At 37.2% G+C, this 24,672-nt stretch overlaps 2 protein-coding genes across 2 annotated transcripts; one reads left to right on the forward strand and one right to left on the reverse strand.

Moving 5' to 3' along the window:
- Positions 1-5,281: 5,281 nt before the first annotated feature.
- On the reverse strand, positions 5,282-10,365 carry LOC113731257 (putative tRNA pseudouridine synthase). Its single transcript, XM_072080090.1, has 7 exons — positions 9,921-10,365; positions 9,742-9,777; positions 9,090-9,202; positions 8,847-8,995; positions 7,755-7,899; positions 6,963-7,448; positions 5,282-6,295 (listed from the first exon to the last, which is right to left on the reverse strand). Exons 1-7 carry the CDS (start codon positions 10,189-10,191, stop codon positions 5,879-5,881), a joined length of 1,617 nt encoding a protein of 538 aa, XP_071936191.1. The 5' UTR covers positions 10,192-10,365; the 3' UTR covers positions 5,282-5,878.
- A 5,238-nt stretch (positions 10,366-15,603) lies between these two features.
- On the forward strand, positions 15,604-23,898 carry LOC113743022 (protein TIC110, chloroplastic-like). The gene is made up of 15 exons (XM_072080093.1): positions 15,604-16,294; positions 17,139-17,198; positions 17,458-17,581; positions 17,701-17,769; positions 17,874-17,972; positions 18,173-18,239; positions 18,989-19,053; positions 19,178-19,272; positions 19,585-19,709; positions 19,887-19,987; positions 20,981-21,197; positions 21,432-21,586; positions 22,120-22,245; positions 22,389-23,360; positions 23,456-23,898. Exons 1-15 carry the CDS (start codon positions 15,750-15,752, stop codon positions 23,705-23,707), a joined length of 3,072 nt encoding a protein of 1,023 aa, XP_071936194.1. The 5' UTR covers positions 15,604-15,749; the 3' UTR covers positions 23,708-23,898.
- Positions 23,899-24,672: the final 774 nt, after the last annotated feature.

Genomic DNA, 24,672 nt, shown 5'->3' on the forward strand with positions numbered 1-24,672 from the left:
GATGCATTTACACTTGCACTGCTCCATCAATGATCATGAGTACAGCAGCTTCCATGTGTGGTTGCCCGCTGGAACATCTGTTACCAGTACATTTTATAGCGGCGCCGGTCGTAGTCAGAAAGAACGAGGCTTCTTTGTATTTATAAATATTTACAATTTTTCGTGCCATTTTTTTTGGTTCTTTGAAGATTAATCTCATGATACAGGCTGCCCACGTACCGTGACATTTTTTGCTACGCATATTCAAGCATGATTGAACTGGACGTCTAGAGAGCTAGTACTAGTACAGGTTGATCCTCCTCCTGTTCGCAGAACGTTGCAAATGTACGTCGGACGTGTTTTATGGGACGTATTAGGAATGTCCGAAATGAACTCTGCTGAGCTCGCTCCCGCTAATCGGATCCTAAGCAACAACTCGTGGCGTAGGATTGAGAAATGTTGGAATTCTGGAGGTTGATGAAATTAAATCCTAAGTCGGCACGACAGAAGGACTCCGTCGGTTCTGGCCACCCGAGCGCCACATATGACGGAGGGAACTGCCGTCCCAAAAAATACAACATTAATGTATCCGACCACCCAACGCTGGTGATTGGTAAATGTCTTTAAAGATGGCTCGAAACTCGGGGGTTATCTGGCTCTCAACGATCCTTTTTTCCTTTTTTATGCTTCTTGGCTTATTGACAAAGGTGAACGAGGGACTTAAACTTAAGTGGGGTCGATTAATTGTTTGAGTATGACTGATGCGCTTATCGAAGACGGAAATCTGGAAAATTCTTTTACCTTGTCCGGCTTTTTTGACATACGATTGGACCTACGGACCAATATCATTGACGGATCTGGATTTTCTGTTGTGACCGCGGACGACAGTGATGGTGTGTGATTTTGAAATGGATGGCTATGATTGAATTTGTTGGCAAAAATTTTAATAAGCAACAAAAATTGGTTGTGCTTTTATGTGTTGCTAGTATTTTAGTATCTACAATTAGTTTAGGATCTGGATTTATTGTATTGTTGTATGAGAGTCTAATGTTGCACCATACACAGAAGCCAGCCCTTAAAGAAAAAGGTATTGGATGAATCATGTACATTATGTGACATGTTATGTGCTACATTATTATTAATCATTAAATAATTAGTCATGGTATTGGAATAACATACATCCAATTATTAGTCAGGGTATTGGAAGCGCCTTTGAAGGGACCTCCCCAGAATTCGAACCCTTGATCTTTAAGGTATTTGGGTTGGAATGCCTGGCCTTTTTGTGGAGACCAATTATGGATTTGTCCACTGAGGAGGTGATTTTTGGTGGGTTTACGTGTCCGAGGTGGATGGCGGGGCTTCTCCCCTGGGATCACTCCGACGATCAAGTTAGTATGAGAACGAGAAATACAATAGTATGAGTGAGTGAACAGTGTGCTTACTGATGAGGGGTGTCCGAGAGGTATTTATAGAATGAGAATAGAGGACAGGACGGAGGGCTCATGCTAGTGGGACCCACATTCTGACATTACGGCTCTGTCCCCTGTCAGGAGGTCTGACCCTGACACTGTAGCCGCCTGGACATGATGACGGAGGTATTTAAGTACCTCCAGTGCTTTTCAGATAAAGCACTGGCCCCGGATGATGTCAGGTAGGTGGATATCTCAGCGACAGCCAAGGTCGAACCATGAGAGGTGGAAATCACTTAAGCCGTCGACCAGCGGGTCCCACGAGCTCAAGGCCCGAACTCAGGATATGACTAAGCCCAGGTGGAGGATGAGATGGGGGTCACCTCGGCCGTAGTACAACGGCCGAGGTGCGCATCCTCATCCACCTTTGCACCGTCTTGGAATTAAGAGTGAGCCCTTTAAACCCTAGTAGCGCTTTTAGAGGGGCCTTTCCAGGATTCGAACTCTTAACCTTTAAGATCTTTGGGTTGGAATACCTGGTACCACTTGGGCGCCAGAGTTTAAAGGGCTCACCCTTAACCCCAAGACGGTGTCGAGGTGGACAAATTCACAATTTGCCTCCACACACATCGAGTATAGCCTAGTTCCTCACCTTATAATTAAGGTTAAAATTCGAGAATTAAAAGTTCTAATTTCAATTTTCAAGGAAGCACTTCTTGAAAGTCTCACACTTCTCAAGATACATTTCTAAATATGGTTTGTTATTTGTACAAGATAATTCTTGACACCATGTTACCTAAGTATGTATTCTTATCCTTTCAAAAATTTTTCATCCAAAAATTTGTACGTGTTTTCCGTAAACATGAAAGAAGAAAAATTTTTCTAATTTTTGCTACAGTTGTACTCAACCAAAGGTTCTTATACTGTCCCCATATACTTGTGCTTCTCAGACAATAGTCTCAAGGTTCAATCACCAACTATGTAACAAAAAAAAAAAATTTTGACAAACATTTTTGCAAAATGAAATACGACTTTGAATTGAAATTCTTTCTTACAAAATATTTTTATAGTACGATTCCTTGCATCTACATCGGCTTCTTCGTAGTCAAATGTGTGACAAAATGGTTACGTACTTCATAGCTAGACGGGAAAGAGCATCTACCGAAAGGCCAAAAAAGAAGGAAGATCCTGTGCCACGAAAAAACCACGAGAATGACCAGTCGGCTACTTTTTGGAGCCAAGAGTAAATGATTAGGACCACAGGCGAGAAATGGACGGGCAGACTAGACGCACAGGTCATAAATTATTGTTGAATTTTACGATTTTGTGACCTCGATCTACAAATGAATGCCTAATGGCGGCATTATACAGGACACTTCCACTTGGCGAAAATGTTCACCATTTCATAGGCTAGATTGCAATAATTATGTACTTAGAAAATACATCGTGTTATAATTATAGTGCATTGACGTCTAAAATTTAATGGATATAGCAAATCTGATAAATCATCACGCATTAAAATAACATTATTTGTAACTCGAAAATATCTTTATCATCAAGAGAAACTATTAATTGTAACTCAATAAAGCTGTGCATGTCTTCTTATGTTAAAATAAAATAAAACGCTGCTTCAAACCTATTCAGAAATTTTAATTTGATGTGATAAAAGGTTGAAATTTCACTCCTAGATCTATGAAGTTTCAAATCTCACAGAAAAATGGCAAAAATAAATGAATAAAAAACCTCCACATAGACACAAAAATATCTCACAAAGCAGACGGAACAGTGAATTAAACAATCTTTTTTTTTTCCGGACACGATAGATCCAAGGGGAGTTATTGAGAATCCGGAAGAAACTGAATCGCTCCCGTCGGTGAAATCTTCACAAATTTTTGGACAAGAATGCAGGCCAAGGATCCGCAGAGTAAGGAGGCACATTTTTCTAGGTGCCAGAAATTAATGAACCACCCTCGTACGTACAACTACTTAGAGCATCTACAATGCTATTACACTTTGTGGAGTGTAATCCACATGCCACGTCAGCATTCCACTTTCTCATCTTTTATTACACTTTCACTCACATTGGATTACACTCCACAAGGTGTAATAGCATGGGTCCACAATTAATCAAATATTTATTTTAATAATGCATAACTCATATCCCATAAATAAATAAAGTAATTTTTAAAACTAATTTTGTTATTTTTAAAAAATAAAGTACTAACTTTCGTTAAATTTTGTACATTTTGATTTTGTGAGGATGATGAATTTTCTATATTTGGAGCATTTAACATATTTGTAAAACTACTCCAATTTTCATCCATAATCACAAAAAATGAATTAAATGAGTGAGAGAGTAGAAGTGTGTGAGAGAATAAAAGAAATAATAGAGTAGAATATTGGGATATGTTTTAGCAAAAAGTGTTGTGTGTTTATATAGAATTCTAAAAATAGTGCCGTTGATTATAACCGTTGGAAATGTTAAATGTGCTTTGTGCTGAAATTTTACCGTTGCCATAGGGCCCACCTTCAATGGATTACACGCATCATGGATATGATGCGTGTAATCTCCATGACACGGCTCCAATGGGGAGCCGTGTCATGGAGCGGTGTAATGGCTCCCCATTACACCCGCGTTGTGGTGTCATGGAGCGGTGTAATGGCTCCCCATTACACCCGCGTTGTGGCTGCCCTTAGGAGAGTATCTGCCTCATGTCGTATATCTGTGAACTTGATCCAATACAAGTCGTATATCTGTGAACTTGATCCAATACAAGGAGACTTGTATGGGTCTCAATTTAATGCTTTGGCGAAGAGCTGCAATGATGAACAAAATTTGGTGTTGGAAATAGTCGGAAGAATAGAAGGGGTTCAATAAATTTGACTGGAAGGAAAACGTGGCATCTGTACACCCGACTGGTCTTGCACGACATGCAGGCGGAGGACTGATGAGTGATCATCATTTCTTTTCGTGAATTCAACCTTCAAACTCCCTATTTCCTTTTAACAGGAGGGTAACTCAATCTTTAAGAATGGACAAACCAAAAAAAAAACAAGGCATGGTGCCCAATATCAAGAGTTCTTATCTTTTCAGACAGTAGACAGAGTGGAAAATTCCGAGTTATCTTATCTTTTACTACACGCAGCAGTAGTGGCACCCTCTCCTTCCCTATCTGTAACTAGAGTTAAATAATAATAATGTTCCGTTATACCCCATGAAGCTTCTATTGATACATCAGCATCTGATCTTTTTGCCATCCCCCAGCCAGCAATATCATGAATTCATTGACCCCATTCCCGTCCCAGTAATCTAGCAACACATCGGTTACAATTGAACGGCTCAGCCGGTATATTGCTCTCACTGTATCCAGGCTTCTTGAATTACTGTATATGTTTTTATGATGATGTCACGGCCGGGAAGCCCACCCTGATTTTTTCTCTGCAACAGTGAAGCTGCGGTCCAATTTTTTTTTCTTTTTATCTTATTTTTTAATTTCACTCACCATTTTCAGCATTGCTGGATGTGAAAACGGAATTCGATTGCATGTATACACACATGCACTGGGCGATATATGGTACCTCTTAATCTCATCTTAGACGGAAGATGGATTACTCTGCAGAGGAGCTGGAAGACGGAGAAAGATAGTAGTATTATAATAAAGGATGAAAATGAGAGCGGGCGCAGGGAAATCTCGACATTGGTTTATTGAACTGGAAATGATCGACAGGCCAAGAGCCCAAGTCCTGTTAGACCAACTTCGGCAAAAACCCAAATCTCAAGACATTAATACATCCGTAAATGTACACTGCATAAAGCTAGCACAAGCACAGCCAATTGACAAGAACAGGAAATTGTGGAAAAGAAAAAAGTAACAGAGGTTAAAAAGGGGGGAAACAAAGTTAATCGAGCATATCTCTTTACTTGCCATGCGTATATAATTCTCGCACTAATTCATTAATAATTCATTTCGGGAGAACAACTTGGACATCCAATCATTGTGGACTACCATGAAACTTTCTCCAACATTCATGCACCTTAAGCTAGACCAAAGACTATATAATAATCGCCACGCAGCTGGCCCTTACTTAGCATTTCACCGCAAGAGAATGTAAAAGACATGGCAAAATATATAGTGTGCAACAGCTTTTGCTCGATGATTCGCAAAACGCTGGAAACTTCGGTGCTTTGCAGAAAGTACCTTCAGGTGAGTTCTGTTCAGAAATTGGGAAACACACAAGCTAGTCAATTCACACCCCGCAAAGTGTTGTACCTCTTGATCATCTGCACTCACGCAATCAACTAAACATCAAAAACTGAACTAACTACTGTTGTGAAAGCATCCATAACTCCGTCACATTGTTTACGTACTAGTGCTTGTAGGGGAAGAGATTTGGGGTTTGCTACTCAGCAGGGGATAATCTTCTTTACAAATTGAAGAACCAACTGCAAAGACAAAATTTTGAGTCCCACGCCCCCAACCCAGAGGAAATTACAACAACGCCTTGATTTTATTTTCTGGCTTTTCCTTCCATAATTTCCAAGCAGTCCTGACTTCTGCCAGTTGGAATTCTGGGATGCTTGTGTTAGCATCTAAAGTATTCACCCAATCATTCCAAGGGTACTTTGAAGGGTTCAAGAAAGTAGCCACCTGAGGTAACATTACAGAATGGTAGAATTCATCCACTGCAGTGACAATTTCTTCTGATTCAAGAAGGGTCAACATCTCTGGCCTTGTTTCTTTCCCAGGTCGTTTTCTCAAAGCAAAATTGTTTCCCCTCAATATAAGAACCTCAGATGGAGCAAGAGGTAGAACAATCCGCGAGAACTTTGAAAGAGACAACTGCAGGACATCAACCGGAAGTAATTTTCGTTTTATTGCCACAGCTGTCCCAACCATTTTGCGTATCTAATTTGATGCCACAAGTAGGCATAGAAGATGCAGCAAAATATATCAGCATATGCAACATCAATGTCAAAAACCATTTACATTAACAAAAATCTCAGTATATCGTGCATGGAACAAATGAACTAATTGACAGCTGAAATGTCGCGAATTTAAGCAAATAATCCAGCTGAACAATGGTCACCCAGAATGCCATTGCTATGGCAAGAAACTTCTTTTGTTCTTTTCCTGCTACCCCAATGCCCAATTAGAACTCGCAGAAGTAATGTAAAGAACCACATCATCAAATCAAATATGATTTTGTTTAAAAAAAAAAAAAAAACTGGTGGAAAAGTCTTAACTCTTTTCAGTTACTAGGAAAATAATCTCGAGCATATAGCACTGGCAGGAACATATATTATTAGTGGAAAATGTGCGAGAATATAAGCAGTCGATCAAGAATACCAAAAATCAATCAACAGCTTCATTGCCGACTTGAGAAGAGAAACAAGTCAAAACAAAAGGACTTTTCTTCTTCTGCAGAACTAAAATTTTATGCTGGATGAAGAAGGTAATTGATAGCATATTCCGAAGTAAGCCTCCACAAAATTTTGAAGTTTCGTCACAGAATATAAGCATTTGATAGAAAATGAGAATTTGCAGTCCTGCACTCATGTCAAAAGAGACTTACCTGATGCAACATGAACGATTCTCCACAAATCCAGATCTCTACATAATTCATACCACACATGCGCTCCAACTTTCCACAATAACACTGAAAAATCTTTCTGAAGTGGGCAGCACTAAGTTTATCCCTCGCATCAGGTTCATACAACCATCGTGCAATTGGCAAAGCAGAATTTTGTTTCTTCAAATTTCTTCCATCCTCACCATAGCTGCTTGATGGAGATTCACAAAAAGAAGGTGAAGAATCATAAATCCTTTTGACTAACTCTGGCACAACTTTTTGCCCATCGATAGGCTCAACTCCATCACTTTCATCAACTGTATCAACTTCTTTCCCTTCAGAAACTAAATCTCCATCACTTCCTTCATGCTCACAGGCTGCTTCCTCATCAGATGATCTTGCTCCCTTGTCACATATGTTAGAGCTTCTGGTACGTAACTGTTTCCTATACTTGGCTCTTATTGTATAATTGTGGAAAGGATGTTCTCCCTACACCACCCATAATGACAAAATAATTATACGAAATTCATTCTTTAGGTGAACTATCCACAAAATAGGTTAACAATGACAATTCAACGAATTTCAGCGAAGTTCTGGTGGAGACTAAGACAACCATAAATGCTAACATGAATTACACTGGAATTCTTTTCATCAATGTTTTATTAAGGACTTACTTCTGCTGAACATGGAAAATTATTTTCCTTCTACATTTTAAAGGGAAACCTCAAACTGGTAAGTGGCACAAGCAAAAGCTTCAACAAGGAATGGTAGACTGTCTACTCATTAAAAACAGACCTCAAAAGAATTCAGGAATCCATTAAATTCTGATAAATGCAAATCAACTTCGGCAGCAGTAAATTCATTCCTTATGCCAATAATTTCAGCAGGAAGGAGATAAGAATATTTGCGGACATCGCATTCCCTTCTGGCATCAAAGCTCCTGAAAATCTCCCAAATAAAGTAAATGCCACTAAATTGTAAGAGCAAAAACATCATGGAACAAAGAACTCCATAATTTTGAACAGGTGGCAGACAAGCACCAAGAATATACAGCCATTGCAAGAAGGCCGTGTTACCCTTGCTATTCAGAGAAGCAATGGAAACTAAAAAGTTGCAGGCCTTTATTCCTGAGATCACTAATGGCACAAAAATTGAGTTGATGGCTTCCATAGTTGAACTTCAGCTGTCCTCAAAATGTTAGAAAATGGCATTAGTGAGAAGATTGTATTGCAAGACACTCAATTCATTCTCCGACTTGGATTCATTTGAGGAAAATGATCTGATGTTTTTCCAGGCTTGTTACAATCTCTAGGCCTTTCTTCTATCTCCATGTTATTGGGCGCTTTCTATTAATATCATCCTTAAATAACAGTACAAAGGGATAGAGAAACTTGTACTTAAATCGAAATACCATTTACTAACATTGTTTGTGTTATAGAGCACTTTCTATTAATATTGTTTGTTGAATTTTGCTTTTACAATTTGCATACTTATCCAGGATTAAGCAGCTCATACTACTTGTACATTCTTTTACCTGTCATTTATATTTTCAATCTTTCTTCTCTGGAAAGTTAAAAATGAAAGAGATATTGCAATCTGATTACAATATTTCTCCTTATTTCCTGCAAATTCTCTACAAAACTAACTGTAATAAGATCAAAAGAGCCACGCAAGAAGGGTTCATACAGATATATCAATATCCTAGGTGCTTAAACTTAAAACCAAGTTGCACTCATGAATCAAATGCACCATGCTTTTTAAATTCATATCATCAGATATTCTAAAGCATCAGAATGGAGACTAACTAGAAAACTGAAGTGTCTCCTCTAGACAGCTACAAATGCAAGAGAATGAAATGAGTGGTAAAGACACAATACAAAAACTCACCTTTGTGATGGTAAAATGCTGAACACGCAGATGTTTTCCGGAAGAAATGAGTTGACATAGTTAGCAAGAGCAATTCCGTTGGGGTCATCCTTCCAAGCATTTTCAGGGATTTCCATTTTAAAAGATATCATCGTAGCCAGCGAATGAACCTGAAATTCATATTATCTTGAGAGACCAACAAGCAGCCAGGAACAGGTCATGTAATGCAAAACATCAGCATAAATTGGAGTTTGAGAAACATACTCCTTTATCAGTCCTGCTACTTCTTGCCCAAGCAATTTTCTGCAAGTCTCCAAAGTTACTATCACGAATTCCGCCAGCTTTATGAAGTGCCTTCTCCAGTTCACCTTCAATAGCTGCATTATGGAATTGTAATGCTTTAGCCCAATTCCATCCATGCTAGCTATGCTAATGAGATATGTAATATGGACGAGTCAACAGGACGTTATATCATTAGAAAGGTAGAGATTGTCACCAAAAGTTTTTTTCCCTCCTTTTTGTGAAGGTAAAGGTAATCAAAAGTCTCTTCAGTTCTTAAACCGCAGCAAATGCAATTATAAGAGTTACAACAGAAGATTTCACAGCAAGCAAAAGCCTGCACTTCTTCATATAACACAAAATCCAATTGCAGTTCAGGAAAGATAAGCACCAAATAAGTCGCGAAATATGTCCATTTGAAAAAAATAATTATTATAAAAGGACCATTTTAGCCAATAAACTCACCAAAAAATTTTGTTTTTAAGCTCAAAGTCTAACTGGCTCAGCCAAAGACATTAAAGAAGCAGAATTGATCAAGCAAGACTAATGAGCAAGAAAGCAAATGAAGCACCCAGACACGAATGACAATGCCATAAAAACTCAATCCAAAAGGGAAATGACAAAAAAAAAAACTTACTGGGTAATGCATGTTCATCCCTTTGCATTTGAAGACCTGCCCACCAACAATCACTATTTAATGAGCACACTAACAAATCACACCAAAATTGAGAATTGAAAACTAGTGATGGAAAAAATAAAGAAAAGAACGACTCGAATTCTCAACGGAAAGGACGGAGGAAGAGATTGGTATAGTACCTCGATAATCGGACCCTACATAACCAACGCGCATTACCACTTTCTTTTTGCGAAAGGGCTCCCATTTGTTTTGGGGAGGAGGGCTAGGAGAAGAAGAGGGAGGCAGAGGGACTGAGTCTTGGGCGGCGGCATCGGAGGCAGCTGCTGAAGTGGAGAAACGAAGAAGAAATGGTTTGAGAGGCTTGTTTGGGTTAAAGAATTGGAGGGTTGTTGGAGCTGCTCGCGCAGCCAGCCACGGTGATAGCGGAAGCCGTAATGGAATAACTGCCATTCTTTTGCTTTAGCCACTGCCGGTCTGCTACTGTAACCATCTGAAACGGAGTTTAGATCGTTAAGGGTCCCTTTGGGAGTTGAGGATTTGAACGGAAGAGAAAAGGAAAGAGGGGAAAGCCTGATTTTCTTTTGTTTGGTAATTTTAAGTAGGGAAGAAAAGAAAGGAAAGAGGAGGATGAATAGTGATCAAAATGTTTCCTCCCAAATCGGAAGAAAATGAAGAGAAAGTTTGGAGGAAGCTTGTTAATTTTTCTAAAATACCTATTTTGTCCTTAAAATGCTTTGAACAAATATTTAATAATTTTTATATTCAAAATTATTTCACTAATTCTCAAAACTCCCAAACAACATAACAATCTCTTCTCTCATGACTTAAGCTTTCCCTTTTTTTCTTTTCTATCCTAAATTCCCAAACTAAGCCTAAGAGTTGATACTAATTGTGAGCTGATGATTTAATCGATTATTCCCAGCAGTGGTCTACTCTTGTTGGCAAAATGCCTTGAAAGACCCTCGAGAGGGATGCTATGCTTTTGTGCTTGTGGCAACTTTGGTGTATTTGGATTGCTTTGAAAAATTGTTGCGTTTCTGTAAATACATTTTTCAATCATTTTTTTACCTCATATATATCAAATTGCTGTAGTAATTTTTTTACAAAAAATTCAGAAAAATGCAATCCAAACAAAGCCAAGCAAATTACAAATAATATACAAAAAGATAATTACAGAAACCTTCCCTGATATTTCTGATTGTAGTACTCATCTTCCTTATGATTTAGAAAATAGCACTTACCATCGTTGAACTTAAGGTTTGTGTTGCAGATTCAATCCATGCCAAAAAAGTTATCATTAAAAAAAATTATGGAATGAGATGAGAAATTTGTATCAGATTTGCCCTTCATGCTGCTTGTCAAATTATATTAACAGAGAAATGACAAAATATGAAATGCTATTAAGAATTAGTAAATTCAAGGGGTATAAGTGCAACTGAATGAAATTTACCAATAATACATGAAACAACAGTAGATATTAACGATCAGTTAAATGACTATATATCCAAATTCTTGCAGCAAAGTTTATAAAGTAATGTCACTTTTAAAACTTTCTATTAGTAATATGAATAGTTATTTTATAGGAGTAACATAACTGCTTATGTTGTCAGCACCAATCATATACAAAAAAATTATCGCTAAACAATCAGCTAATTAACTGCATATTTAAACATCACTAAAAGTTACTGTGCATGAAATAAGCCTAGTTACAAGTAATTAAAAGTGCATGCTAATAAGATAAAGTTATCTTTAGTAAATGAAAAATGCAATAAGTGCATTAAAACTACGTACTAAAACTGTTGCCACTGCTGATATTTTCAAATTGTAGGATTATAACTGTATTAATAGAAAGAGGTGTAACAACTGGAGAAGTAGTAGTAAACTAAACTACAAGAATTTTTGAAATAGAAAAGACTTGAGCAACTATATTGTGCAAGTTCTCTTTGTACTTACTTTAGTAAAACCTCCAAAATTGCTTACTGGACTTCCTCTCTGTAGTTGTATAAAATTAGATTTAAATTGAATGGGTTTAAAAAACATAATATAGAAACATGTACGTCGTTTTCTTCCCTCAATTGACACTATTTCTTAGTTTTGCTTACAATAGCTAATGATGCTAAAACTCACAGGTAATCTAGTTTAATTAGTCACTCAATTTGTTGACAAAAAATAAAATTTTTTTTCTAAAATTCTTTCATTAAGTTTCTACAGTTAGTTAGGGTATAAAAGTAAAATCATACAATTTATTGTTAGTTATAGGTCCAATTTCCTCCTATGGGAGGTTAATACAATTTTAGAAATCATATGGGAGGTGAGTGTTAGTGTTAAAAAACTCAAGGGAGATTTCTGCAATTATCCCATATACAAAAGTAAAAAGTTTTTTTTCCTTTTTTATTTTTTTGGCCAGAACAAAAAGAAGATTAGTACATATGTGGGTAAGAATAAAAGATGACTGCAGCCAATGTCATGGTCCAAATTCCATCTTCACGAGCGTTCTTGCATTTAAATGTTCAAACTTACACCTCTCAAGCCGAAATACAAGATGGACTCCAAAAGGATAGTTTTATCTTTTAATCAAAATTATTGTGGAAATAAAATTTAAGACTGTGATAATAGTGGGGAGGAATGAGTTTGATGGTAAAAAAGAAAATAGTGTAAGTGAAGAGTTCAAATTTATATCATTCCAATTCTCATTTACACAGTTAAAAAATAATTATTTGTTAAAAAAAAGACCATGGCAAATATTTGCCATACAAGATTGGGATCATAACTTCATTAAGGTAACAGATTTTAAGTAATAGGTATAAAAGAAGAGAAAAACACTTTTAAGAAGATTGTAACAAATATTACCTCTTTTGTAATGGAAAAAAATATATTAGACGATTTGACAATTTAATCATAATTGGTTTGTGAATGTATCTTTTTATTGTGTGTGCGGAGTTAAATATTGTAGCATTTGAAATTACACTAATATGATCACAATAAAGAGTAAAGGAGTTCTTTACTTTATGATCCTCAGATGGCAAAATTTTGAAGCTAATAAGAAAAGTAAAAACTTTTTTTTTTTTTGGGTTTGTGCAAGGAGATTAAAAACTTGCAAACGTATTCCTGAAATTTGAAAAAAATAAATAAAATAAGGTATAAAAATGATAGAATTGCTATAATTATGTAAGAAACTCAGTACAATGCTTTCTTAGAAGGCCAATATTAGAGAAAATTAACAAAATAAGTGTGAAGAGTTTTCAAAGTAGTCAATGATGGAGGCAACAATCATTTAGCTGAAAAATAGAGGGCTAATAATTAATTATACAAATCTTTGACTGTCACGCCCCAAATCCGGATCCTTGGACCCGATTTGCAACGTGATACGCCGTATCTATGAGACGTTATTCCTATAAATATAAGGCACCATAATCATAACTTATAAAATCCACTAAAATTTTAAAACTTACATATACCAATGAGACATATAAACTTCAATAAATTACCTCTACAAAATGCTTTATTCTAATTCCTCATAATTTAAACATCTATCTCTATACCTTTCTTACTTATCTTTTAAACGTACATGAGTCGGCTTTCTTAACCTGCGAGAAAGATAAATAGACGTGGGTTGAGCGACATATGCCCAGTAGGTAGTACTTACTCCCCTGTCGGATCATGTAGTTATATACATACTATATACATTTGCAAATTCGGTCACACAATACCACATGCATAAAGCAATTAAAAACATTTATCATCCTATTTCATATATTACATAAGTATATTTCATTGAAAATAAGTGGCTTATACATAAGTGCCCTCAATCCGACATGGCACTTAGTCTCGTAGATCCCAGAGGTGGCCTCCGCCGAACATAGCTTAGAAATATACATAATATAACATGATCGTATTCATTGAACATAATTGCAAATCATAAATTATATCAATCATGTCATCTCATTTCATAACATAGCTCATAAACAAGCACATGCAATATTCGGCTTCTTAGTACTCAGTCTAGAGATTAAACCCATTTTAAGTGGGTGACCAATAGATTTCGCAACTATCAATTGGTCTCATTTCATACATGGGTCAATCGGCCGGACTTTATATCAGGTTATCATGACCTTCTTAATCAGTCGGACTCTATACCAAGCTGTCATTACAATTAGACAGGTCTATAACCCCTACCGTTTATTCCATGACTGTTTTGAGCTTTTCGTAACATAAAATCATTTCATACATCACATGCACATTTCTTTCGTTTCATGAAAATATACCACTCATTCCATAAAATATTGCATAGCAAAATATTTCAAGTATTCATAATTTCATGCTTGCAAAACATTTGAAACAGGCATACATGATCCATTGCTTCATATATCAAAATAAAGCTCTTACTCGAAAAATATTCATATTTAACATTTAAAAAATACAAAGGGGTAAGCACCACCTACCTCAAACTGCACTTTTGAAGAGATTCTTAGCGCACCGTTAAACTTGCTTCAAGCCTATAACCAATAATATATATACCTTAATTAATTTAATTATCTTATTCTTAAAGTGCCTAATCCTACCTTAAACAACCTAGAAAACATGTTTACGTATTCTCTAAAATGCACTTGAATAGTTTCCCAATAAAAATAGAATGGCTCCCCTTCCCAAAAATTTCCTAATTTAGAAAGTTTCATTTATTTTTATTTTTAGAAAGTTTCTCGATTTGAAAACTTTTCTATTTTTTTTTTGGCAGAAAACCAAATAAGATCCAGTGGTTGTGTCTAACTTATCCAAATCCGAGGCCTGACTTTAGTTCATGCAAAGCCTTAACATTTCTTACTTTCTAACTAGCGGCACAAGATGAAATGTTGATACCTTATACTGACTGAAATATTACAGACTATGAACTAAAAGGCTCTAGTGGCAGACACTTCCAGGTATATTTTTAGTGAATTCTAGGCTAAGAAAATTCGTAAAATGAATAAATCAGAAAATTATGAGTCAGAACCTTACTTGTTCAAGGTGTGAAGATGAAAGTTTTTTTTTTTTTTTTTTTTTTTGTGTTTCCGAACCAAAGAACCGATTGGAATAATGCATGACAAATTCATGTTTACAAGTTTCGATCAATCCGGTTTTTTGACAAAAGTAAGGTATTAGTACCAATATTAAATGACGAAGAGTCTAATGATCCCAACTAGAAGTATAACATATAGATTTCATATAGTCAGCCGTGAAGCCAATCAGGTCTTGATTGTGAAAAGAATTTCCAAAATAAAACCGACTTCGGTTCAGACATGCTTAAGGCTTATAATCATGAATCAAAAACCTTGAAAAATAAATAAATAAATAAATAATATTACTAAAGAAATAATAACGAAATCTGTAGTCTTTCATGTTCACACCTTAAGGATGTTGCATTCTGTCTTCTTTTTGCATAATTCCTCCCTTTTATTTTGCATAACTATATGCACACAACTTTCTTTCTTTTGGGCTTTGGTCTTTGACAAATTAGAAGTTACGGAGAGAAATAGGTTGTTGAGTAGTAGTTTAATACTTTGGCAAAATCATTTTGTTTAAGGACTCCCACTACTACTATTTTACCCAAGAGTAGGTTAATTTGAGTAGGTATCTTCGTAAGTTACACAACATTTCCTCTCAACATCCACTATCCTTAGTGGTTGAGATAAGATAGGATACCATTAAAACCTCTAAAAATATATAACTGACGTGATTAAACCAAATTGGTATTAGCAAAGAGAGGTAAAAATTTGGGGTTTTACATTGACAGTAGCAGTTTATCTTCTCCCTCGCATTCTCCACCCCAAGCTCCAATCCCTCACCTGTCTTCTCCCCGCTGCTTTCTGACAAAACATTCTTTAAACCCTATAAAACCCCGCTTCCACCATTTTGCTTACCCCCTGCCTTCCAACACTCAGTTCCCTTTCTCTCTTCCCAACCCTCCACCACCAACAAATAGAGGGAAAAAAGAGAGAAAAAAGACATCTTTTTTCTTATTTTAACCAAAAATGAACACATCCATTTTCCTCACAGCTAGCCCATCCGTTGCCCAACCGAAAGTACTCTTCTCCCCGTTTCTTCCCCCAAACCCGCTCCGCCTTTCCACCACACTAGCTTACCACCAGAGCCATCGCCGCCGCCGTTACCGTATATCCACAATCCGCTCCGCCAGCATACCCACCTCACTGTCCGCGTCATCATCTTCAGACCAGCCCATCAAGGCCATTAAGCCGGATGTATTTGGGGGAAAGAAAGAGCTCACGGGCTTCCAAGCCCTGGCGGATGCAATGTCGCCGACTGTGAGAATTGCAAGCTCAGCCCTTATATTTGCTGGTGCTATTGCTGCTGGATATGGACTTGGGTCCAAGTTTGGTGGGTCCCGCAACGTGGCCATGGGTGGGGCCGTGGCTCTTGGCACTGCTGGCGCTGGAGTGGCCTACGCATTGAATTCTTGCGTTCCTGAAGTTGCTGCTGTCAATTTGCATAATTATGTCGCTGATTTTGATGACCCTGCTGCCTTGACCAAGGAAGATATTGAAGCAATAGCAAATAGGTAACTTGGGACGGTTCAAAATTTTGTTTTGAATGGTCTTGTTTGCTTGTTTCCTTGGTTTACCTATTTCTATTTCAAAAATTGTCTATAAAGAAATTCAAAGTATCAGTCTGTGGAAGGGTCGCCTCAAGTTTTGATAGTTCTTTTGTTCGTATTGTGGAGTAATATTTGTTTATTAAGGTTCTATATCATGATAAATTCACATTATCTGGTGATTGAACATTCGAACACTGGTAGATATTATGAATTGAAATACTTCAGGGGTACCAAAAGCTGATAATGGGAATGGTGAATTTGTTCTAAAAGTTTTTTACTTTTAGTTAGGATTGAGTTGAACCAAGGAGGCTTTTCTGAGGAACACAAGTTTGTTTTGCAATTGAGAATGGTTTTTGATTTCATTTTGCTAATTACCGTCGTTTTAGATCAGAGAATTGCTCCAAGATACAGCAATTAGGTCAGCTTGAAAGTACTCATCGCCTCGCTATGCTTAGTCGTATTCTATCCCATTGGTTTGGCACTTTGGCTGCCCTACTAGAGTGTATTAGCTTAGCTGCTTGTGCATTTTATAGGCCAGATTAGGTCGCTTTGACTTTCTGTCTGGCATCCACTTTCCTTGCCGGAAACGGACTGGTGTCATGTTTGCTCAGGGAATGCAGAAAGCATGTGCTGATGTGCTATGTATGAGCTGTGTTTTATTTTCATCTTGGTTTTTTAGTTAATTTTATCTTGTCTTGGTTGCATATTTTGCACTTTTTCAGTTTTTGACATTGTGCTGTCACTAGTATTAGTTAGTCACCCAATAGTATGTTCTTTGTTTTATTTCTAATTTCGCACATCTTTTCAGATATGGTATTAGCAAACAAAATGAAGCCTTCAATGCAGAGCTTTGTGATATATATTGCAGGTGAGTATAGAAATTCATTCTATAAAAGTAGCTGTGATAATTAATCTTTTCGAGTCATTTCTCCTAATGATTAGTATTCTTGCCTGTTGTCAGTTTGGACTAATTTCTGTTAGGAAAGAGAAAACCGTATTACTACTATTAGTGATTGTAGTGGTCTGTATGTTCTTCGGGTTCTCTTTGATCTTAAACTGTCGCTTTGATGTGAAAATAATGGAACTATATATATTTGGATTTGCATTATGCAATTCAAACTTTTCAGATATGTATCTTCCATCCTTCCTCCGGGAAATGAAGATCTCAAAGGTGATGAAGTTGAGACAATCATCAAGTTTAAGAATGCATTGGGTATCGATGATCCAGATGCAGCAGCTATGCACATGGAGGTAAGTATGATTGTTCTTTTGATTTTATTATGAAGGATGTGAATCTTTCCATTGCTAAGTTTGAATGGAGAGGTCATATTTCCTTTTGCTTGGAACTAATTTAACTGTTAATTTCTCAGATTGGTAGGCGAATTTTCAGACAAAGGCTTGAAACGGGAGACCGTGATGCTGATCTGGAGCAGCGTCGGGTATGTTGTTGCTTTGATACATCTACTAAGACAGTTAGTTAGCAGGTGGTCAGGTCTATAAAACAAGGTTTGGAACTTGACCGTTCTCAGTGTTTCCAGTGCAGGCATTTCAGAAGTTGATATATGTTTCAACTCTTGTGTTTGGGGAGGCATCTTCTTTCCTTTTACCTTGGAAACGAGTTTTCAAAGTCACTGATGCACAGGTATCTAGTTTGTTCATGTTTTTCCGCGGACTTCTATTCCTGTTAACTTGCAAAGTTTTGATCTTTGCTATCTTTCTCATGTAATATGCTTTACTATTAAGCATCATTTGGTCTTCTGAAGGCACTGTGAACAGAGCTGACATGCCTAAGGTTGAATTTATTTGCCATGTTTTAATGTCTTTAATGTTCTTGTTCATTAGGTTGAACTTGCTGTTAGAGACAATGCACAGCGGTTGTATGGCTTCAAGGTTAAATCAATTGGTCAAGGTAACTGCTGAGTTTCTCCTGCTTGTTTGATGTGCCTTTACTTTTGTAATATTTGACATATATTTGTGGCAGGGAATGTCCCAAATCGACATGTTTTTCACTTTGTATAACAATACATTGCCCAAGCAGAAATATCCAGTAAACTTACTAGTGTATTCCTTTCATTTTCATGTTTATACAAACTGTAGTGAATAATCAGCTCAGAAAAGCAAATTTTTATGCTTTAGTCTAATCTTCAATGCAATATTTTGTGTTAAACTTTGAATTTCTAATAATTGAAGCCGTTTCAACTTCAAATGCAAAAGTCTGGCTTTTGATCCTTCTATGAAATCAAACGCTGCCATCTAAGCTTGGAAGGATCAAAAAGGTTAATTTACTTTGTATTTTTTTGTTTCATTCTAAAATGATTGATTTCCTTCCATATTCTTATGGAAATGGCTTGGAAAACATGCAAATGTTTTGATCATGTCTTTTGTATTTGTAAGTCCTTGGCTTTCATGATGGACTGGTCTTATTTGAACTCTGGTTGGTTTGCTGGTATCCAGACTTATTTCAAGATATATTCTCTAATTTTACTTTCTTAAGAGTTTTGCTTATCCGCTTTGGGGTCTGGTTATTTCCATTTTGCTGCTTGTTTTTAGAGTCATTGGATGAGCTGCTGGGCTTTTCAAGTTGTATTGCCATACTGTAATTTAGACAAATTGCACTTGCTGCTCTTCTGTATTAACAAGAGTTGGAATTTTTGTTAGATGTTAATGTTGACCAGCTGGTTGGCCTCAGAGAAGCACAGCTTGCGTATCGGCTTTCAGATGAGGTACTGCCATCTGTATATTTGATCTTATCTGCAATTGTCTGGCATGTTACAAAAACAAGACATATAGTATTTCACATGAATGTTGATATCTTTTTTTGGCTCATCGCTTACCCTTCTTTTGCAGCTTGCTGAGGATATGTTTAAAGAGCTTACAAGGAAGCTTGTAGAGGAGAATATATCAACTGCTCTTAACATATTAAAATCCAGGACAAGAGCATCGTATGTATTTTTTTCCTTCTTGATTCTTGGTAATAGAAAGGATGAGAAGCGCATGGTCAGAACTAGATAGTCTGTAGGAGGTAAACTTGCATCTATGCAGAAAGTTAGAATTGATAGGCATCCTTTTAACGCACTTTTAAGAATCCCTAGTTTTTAGTGAAGATGAGTTTTCAAACTTTTATGGAACAAGTCAGTAAGAAAATGTGGGTTTGGCCAACTATGGTTATCAGTGGTGATATCTTTCGCTGTTTTTCTTTTCCTTGTGTCAGCTTGTAGAATCATTTTCATGAAAACCTATTTGGGTACCTGCAGGGAAGCAACTCGTATTGTTGAAGAGCTCAATAAGGTGCTGAAATTTAATAATTTGCTTATTTCGCTGAAGAACCATCCTGAAGCCAACCGTTTTGCTCGGGGAGTTGGGCCAGTTTCTTTGTTAGGTAAGGAGGATGCTAACTGCTTTCCACTTGTCTGCGCAAATGATGATGTGGCTTTCTTCTTTTTCCTTGTTTTCGTTGTTATTTTTGTTTTGTAATTGATTGCAATTTTGGGCCTTGGTTCTTTCAATGTATACTGTTTAAACTTTCAGCTGGAGTTAATGTGACATTATTGCCTAGGTGGGGAGTATGACTCTGACAGAAAAATAGATGACCTAAAGCTCCTATACAGAGCCTATGTCTGGGACTCATTATCAAGCGGTCGGATGGCAGAAGATAAGGTGCTTAAGTGACCTCATTCCTTTGCAAACACATGCAACCTGTGTATATGTGTGTGTGTGTGTGTAAGTACAGAGATAAAATATGCAGATTAACCTATAAATTGTTATACTCAAACTGCAATGGTTCATACCTGCATTCTTTTGTTTGTATAACTCTTGGTAGTGTTAAGAGTTCTGAGTTTTACAGAATAATGCTTTATGCCCGGCCTCATGGAGTGAGGACTATCATTATCATGCATGCCCGGAACAGATTTCTCACATGTGGCCTCGCATTGGCACGAGTTTGTTTCATGAACAATTTTTGACTGCTAATGAAACACATGAGTTGCATGCTTGTCTCCCACCTGACCCCTGCAATCCTGGCCCCTTTCTTTTTGATCTTCTTTCTTTTGCTTTGTAGCGCAAATACTTTTCTGCTCAATATTCTTGAGTATAAAATGTATGTTCGGGTATGGGGACCTGTTAAATTTACAACTGAGACGATCCAGAATTTCTTTCATGACATTTCGTAATTGGCAAGCTTGTTGCTGACTATCAGAGCTCATGTATGACAAAATTGTGGATTGCACATTAAAGCTCATAACTGTGTGTAAGATGTTGCAAAAATGCTGGCCAAAGCTAGAGCACATTCAATGATATTTTGTGTACATAAATAGTTTAAAGATTGGGTGCAAAGGAAGGCTTTATTTCTGGAGATGTAAGACTGTTGGTGCTCAGGAAACAAGATTTTAGTCAGTGGCCACATCAATTGTCAGATGTAAAATATCAGTCAAAACGTACTTTATTTGAGTGGTATACTTCCATTTGGAGGCCAAACCTTCACAGAAATGACAAGAACCCTTGGGGTTGAAACATAAAATGGAGAGGATTGAAAAAAAGAAAGGAAAATAGAGTGAAAGATAGCTTTTGCTGGACGTTGTTTGTCAATATTACATGTTATTGTTTTTTATTTTTTTTTGTGTCTATTGACATTGACTTTCTTTTCTACTGTAGCTCACTGCACTGAACCAGTTGAGGAATATTTTCGGTTTAGGTATGCGAGAAGCAGAATCCATTAAACTGGAGGTTACCTCAAAAGTGTATCGCAGGCAACTTGCTCAAGCTGTATCTAGTGGTGATTTAGCTGCTGCTGATAGTAAAGCAGCTTATCTTCAAAACCTCTGTGAAGAGTTGCAGTTTGATGCGGAGAAGGCTGTTGAGATCCATGAAGGTAATAGTGGTTCAAATAAGTGGCAGCTCTCCTGTCTTTGCAACTTGCACGGGCTGGTTAAATATAAATATTCTACTATTTCCTTTAAAACTCTATCATGACATGCTTTTACTTTAGTGACTGTATGCTCTATGGTATAGGTCGCAATTAACAATTTGCAGAAAGTTCTCTTAAATGTATATTTCCTAATATAATAGTTGAGCAACTTGTCAAGATCATGTTTTTGATTTACAGAAATCTACCGGCAAAAGCTTCAGCAAGCTGTAGCTGATGGAGCACTAAGTGACGAGGATGTTAAAGTGTTGGAAAAGTTACAGATTATGTTCTGCATTCCAAGGGAAACAGTTGAAGCAGCTCATGCAGACATCTGTGGTAGCTTATTTGAGAAGGTAACCACTATTTGAATTCCATTGGTGTCGTTCTCTGTGATCAGATTGGAAGTACGGAAAACAGATGGAGGGCCATTTCCACCAGGGATTAAATGACCTGATGTTCCATTAATTACACATGGCTTGGCTGGTAAATTGGTAGAAAAGATAAAGTGTGCATCTGGCAAGCGTTTAAAATACATATTGATGTTCATAACTGGTAAAGTGTTTTTCAATCTTTACAACCTTGATTAGAGTTGATAGTCACTGAGATTTCTGATGAATGATGGAGTCATAAAGTACCAACATGTTATGACTAAAGTAATGATGCCCTTTGTGTGCGTATTGGGAGAAACACTGCCAGCTTGTTTTCCAACAAAATGCTTACTTGTGGCTTTCTCAAAATGGTATTCAAATTTTCAGAATGTGTAGCTTTAAGAACTTCTAGTGTATTGTAATCATGTTCCAGATATAGGCCCTATTGTCTTGAATCGAAGATTTTTTTCTATATAGGTGCAATGTCTACAGTTATAGTGGCCTGATTCTTTTTCCAGGTTGTTAAGGAAGCAATTGCCGCTGGAGTCGATGGATATGATGCTGAAATCAAGAAATCTGTGAGAAAGGCTGCATTTGGTTTACGCTTAACTAGAGAGGTTGCTTTGAATATAGCTAGCAAGGCAGTAAGTATCAGATCCTGGCTACATTTCACTTTACTTATTGCTTCAGAACCTTTTGTTTTATTGAACAAGCCCCGTGTTCTTCCGGTGTCAATCACGGTAATACCAGTAATAATTACCCTCCCATTTGCACTGCATATGTTCAGGTCCGTAAGATCTTTATTAGTTACATCCAAAGAGCACGAGCAGCTGGTAGCCGCACGGAATCTGCAAAAGAGCTCAAAAAGATGATTGCTTTCAACAGCTTGGTTGTGACAGAATTAGTGGCAGATATTAAAGGCGAGTCATCTGATACTCCACCTGCAGAGGCCCCTGTGGAAAAGGAAGAAAAAGTGGTTGATGAGGGCGAGGATGAGGAATGGGAGTCGTTGCAGTCACTTAGGAAAGTAAGACCTGGTAAAGAAAGTTTGGCAAAGAAAGGCCAGACTGAGATAAACCTTAAAGATGACCTACCAGAAAGGGACAGAACTGATCTTTACAAGACATATCTGCTTTATTGTATAACTGGAGAAGTGACCAATATCCCTCTGGGTACCCAATTCACCACAAAAAAGGATGATTCTGAATATGCATTGCTGAACCAACTGGGGGGGATACTTGGCTTGACTTCTAAGGAGATTGTTGAAGTACATAGAAGCTTAGCGGAGCAGGCCTTTAGGCAAAAAGCAGAGGTGATTTTAGCAGACGGACAATTGACAAAAGCTCGAATTGAGCAGCTCAACGAGTTACAGAAGGATGTTGGCCTGCCGCCTCAGCATGCCCAAAAGATTATTAAGGGCATTACAACAACTAAAATGGCAGCAGCTCTCGAAACAGCTGTTGCACAGGGGAGGCTTAGCATAAAGGAAATTAGGGAACTGAGAGAGGCTGGTGTTGAATTGGATACCATGATTTCTGAGAGCTTAAGAGAGAATCTTTTCAAAAAAACTGTAGATAGTATTTTCTCATCCGGTACTGGAGAGTTTGATGAAGAGGAAGTGTATGAGAAAATTCCTAAAGATCTAAACATCAATGTGGAGAAAGCTAAACGAGTTGTTCGCGATCTTGCACGGAGTAGATTGTCAAATTCACTTATTCAAGCCGTGGCACTTCTTCGACAGAGAAATCATATTGGGGTGGTAAGGAAGCTTATTCTTGGAATCTCTTTGATTGGTTTTCTAATGTATTTGCGCTTGATATGTCTTAGATTTAATGCTTCTTCCTACTGTTTTAGGCATCCTCACTGAACGACTTGTTAGCCTGCGACAAGGCTGTTCCTTCTACCTCATTAACATGGGAGGTACCAGAGGAATTGGCTGATCTGTACGTCATATACCTGAAAAATGATCCAGCACCAGAAAAGTTGTCCAGATTACAGTATCTATTGAACATAAGTGATTCAACAGCAGAAGCTTTACAAGCAATGAAGGATAGAGCACTGCCAAATGGAAATGCTACTGCTGGTGAGGAAGAGTTTGTATTTTGAAGGGTCCAACCACGTTAGGTTGTGACCCTGATTGAGTCACATTGCTTCGCCCCTTTTTCCTTGTAGATGGAAAGGAAAAGATCACGATTTTGTTTGCCCATTAATGGGTTATAGGCTTGTAGTAATTTCTTGGCTCGAGTTGAAAATGCTTTGGGTTTGAAATGAAAAGAAAAATCTGCTCCTAAAATTAAGTGATAAGTTATTCATTTATTATTGAATGTAATATATATTCAAATATATTAAATATAATAATTAATAATTTAATAAATTCAAACTTTAGAATTCAATTTTCAAACTTCAGTTTCATTAAACACATCATAAATATCAAAAAATCTTGTCTTGGAAGTTTGAAAAACCAGAACCTTGTCTATAAGCTGCTGCAGGCTGGGTAAATAAATTTTAAACTAAAAAAAATTCGAGAACGAGATTAACTTATGCTCTTCTTTTATATATGCATGCCGAAATTCACAGAATGATAAAAGGTCGGTAAATTTACGCTACCAATTGCTAATAAAATTCTGGGTTAAGCCTGTTAAGTGGATACCACCTCATTGCAAGTCTAATGGTGCGAATAATTCAGATAGTATTTGCCGAGTGAAAGTCCCGGTTAAGAGTTGGGATAACATTTGTTTGCCCAGGCACCTACATCACGTGTTTTGAGTGGGCTTTTTGTCATTCAGTCTACCCGAGAAGGTTCTAAAGTTTGGGGGCCTCGCAAAGCACATAATGGATATTCAACTGAACACACAAAAACTGAAGCTTAATGAAAGAAGCATAATACGTCTGACTAATGATGAGATTCTCTTGAGAAACCCGTGTTCACACCAACCCACCACGCCAACAACCTCATTCTAATACAAAATTTGTCGATTAATTCCAAGCATAAAAGTCCAAATATTAGTGCGCCTTCTTTCTCTCCATTATCCAAACAATTTAGACTTTCCCCACCTGGTCTCAAACATGAC

This window comes from Coffea arabica, chromosome 1c (genome assembly GCF_036785885.1).
Source record: "Coffea arabica cultivar ET-39 chromosome 1c, Coffea Arabica ET-39 HiFi, whole genome shotgun sequence".
In the NCBI taxonomy this organism is placed as follows: domain Eukaryota; kingdom Viridiplantae; phylum Streptophyta; class Magnoliopsida; order Gentianales; family Rubiaceae; genus Coffea; species Coffea arabica.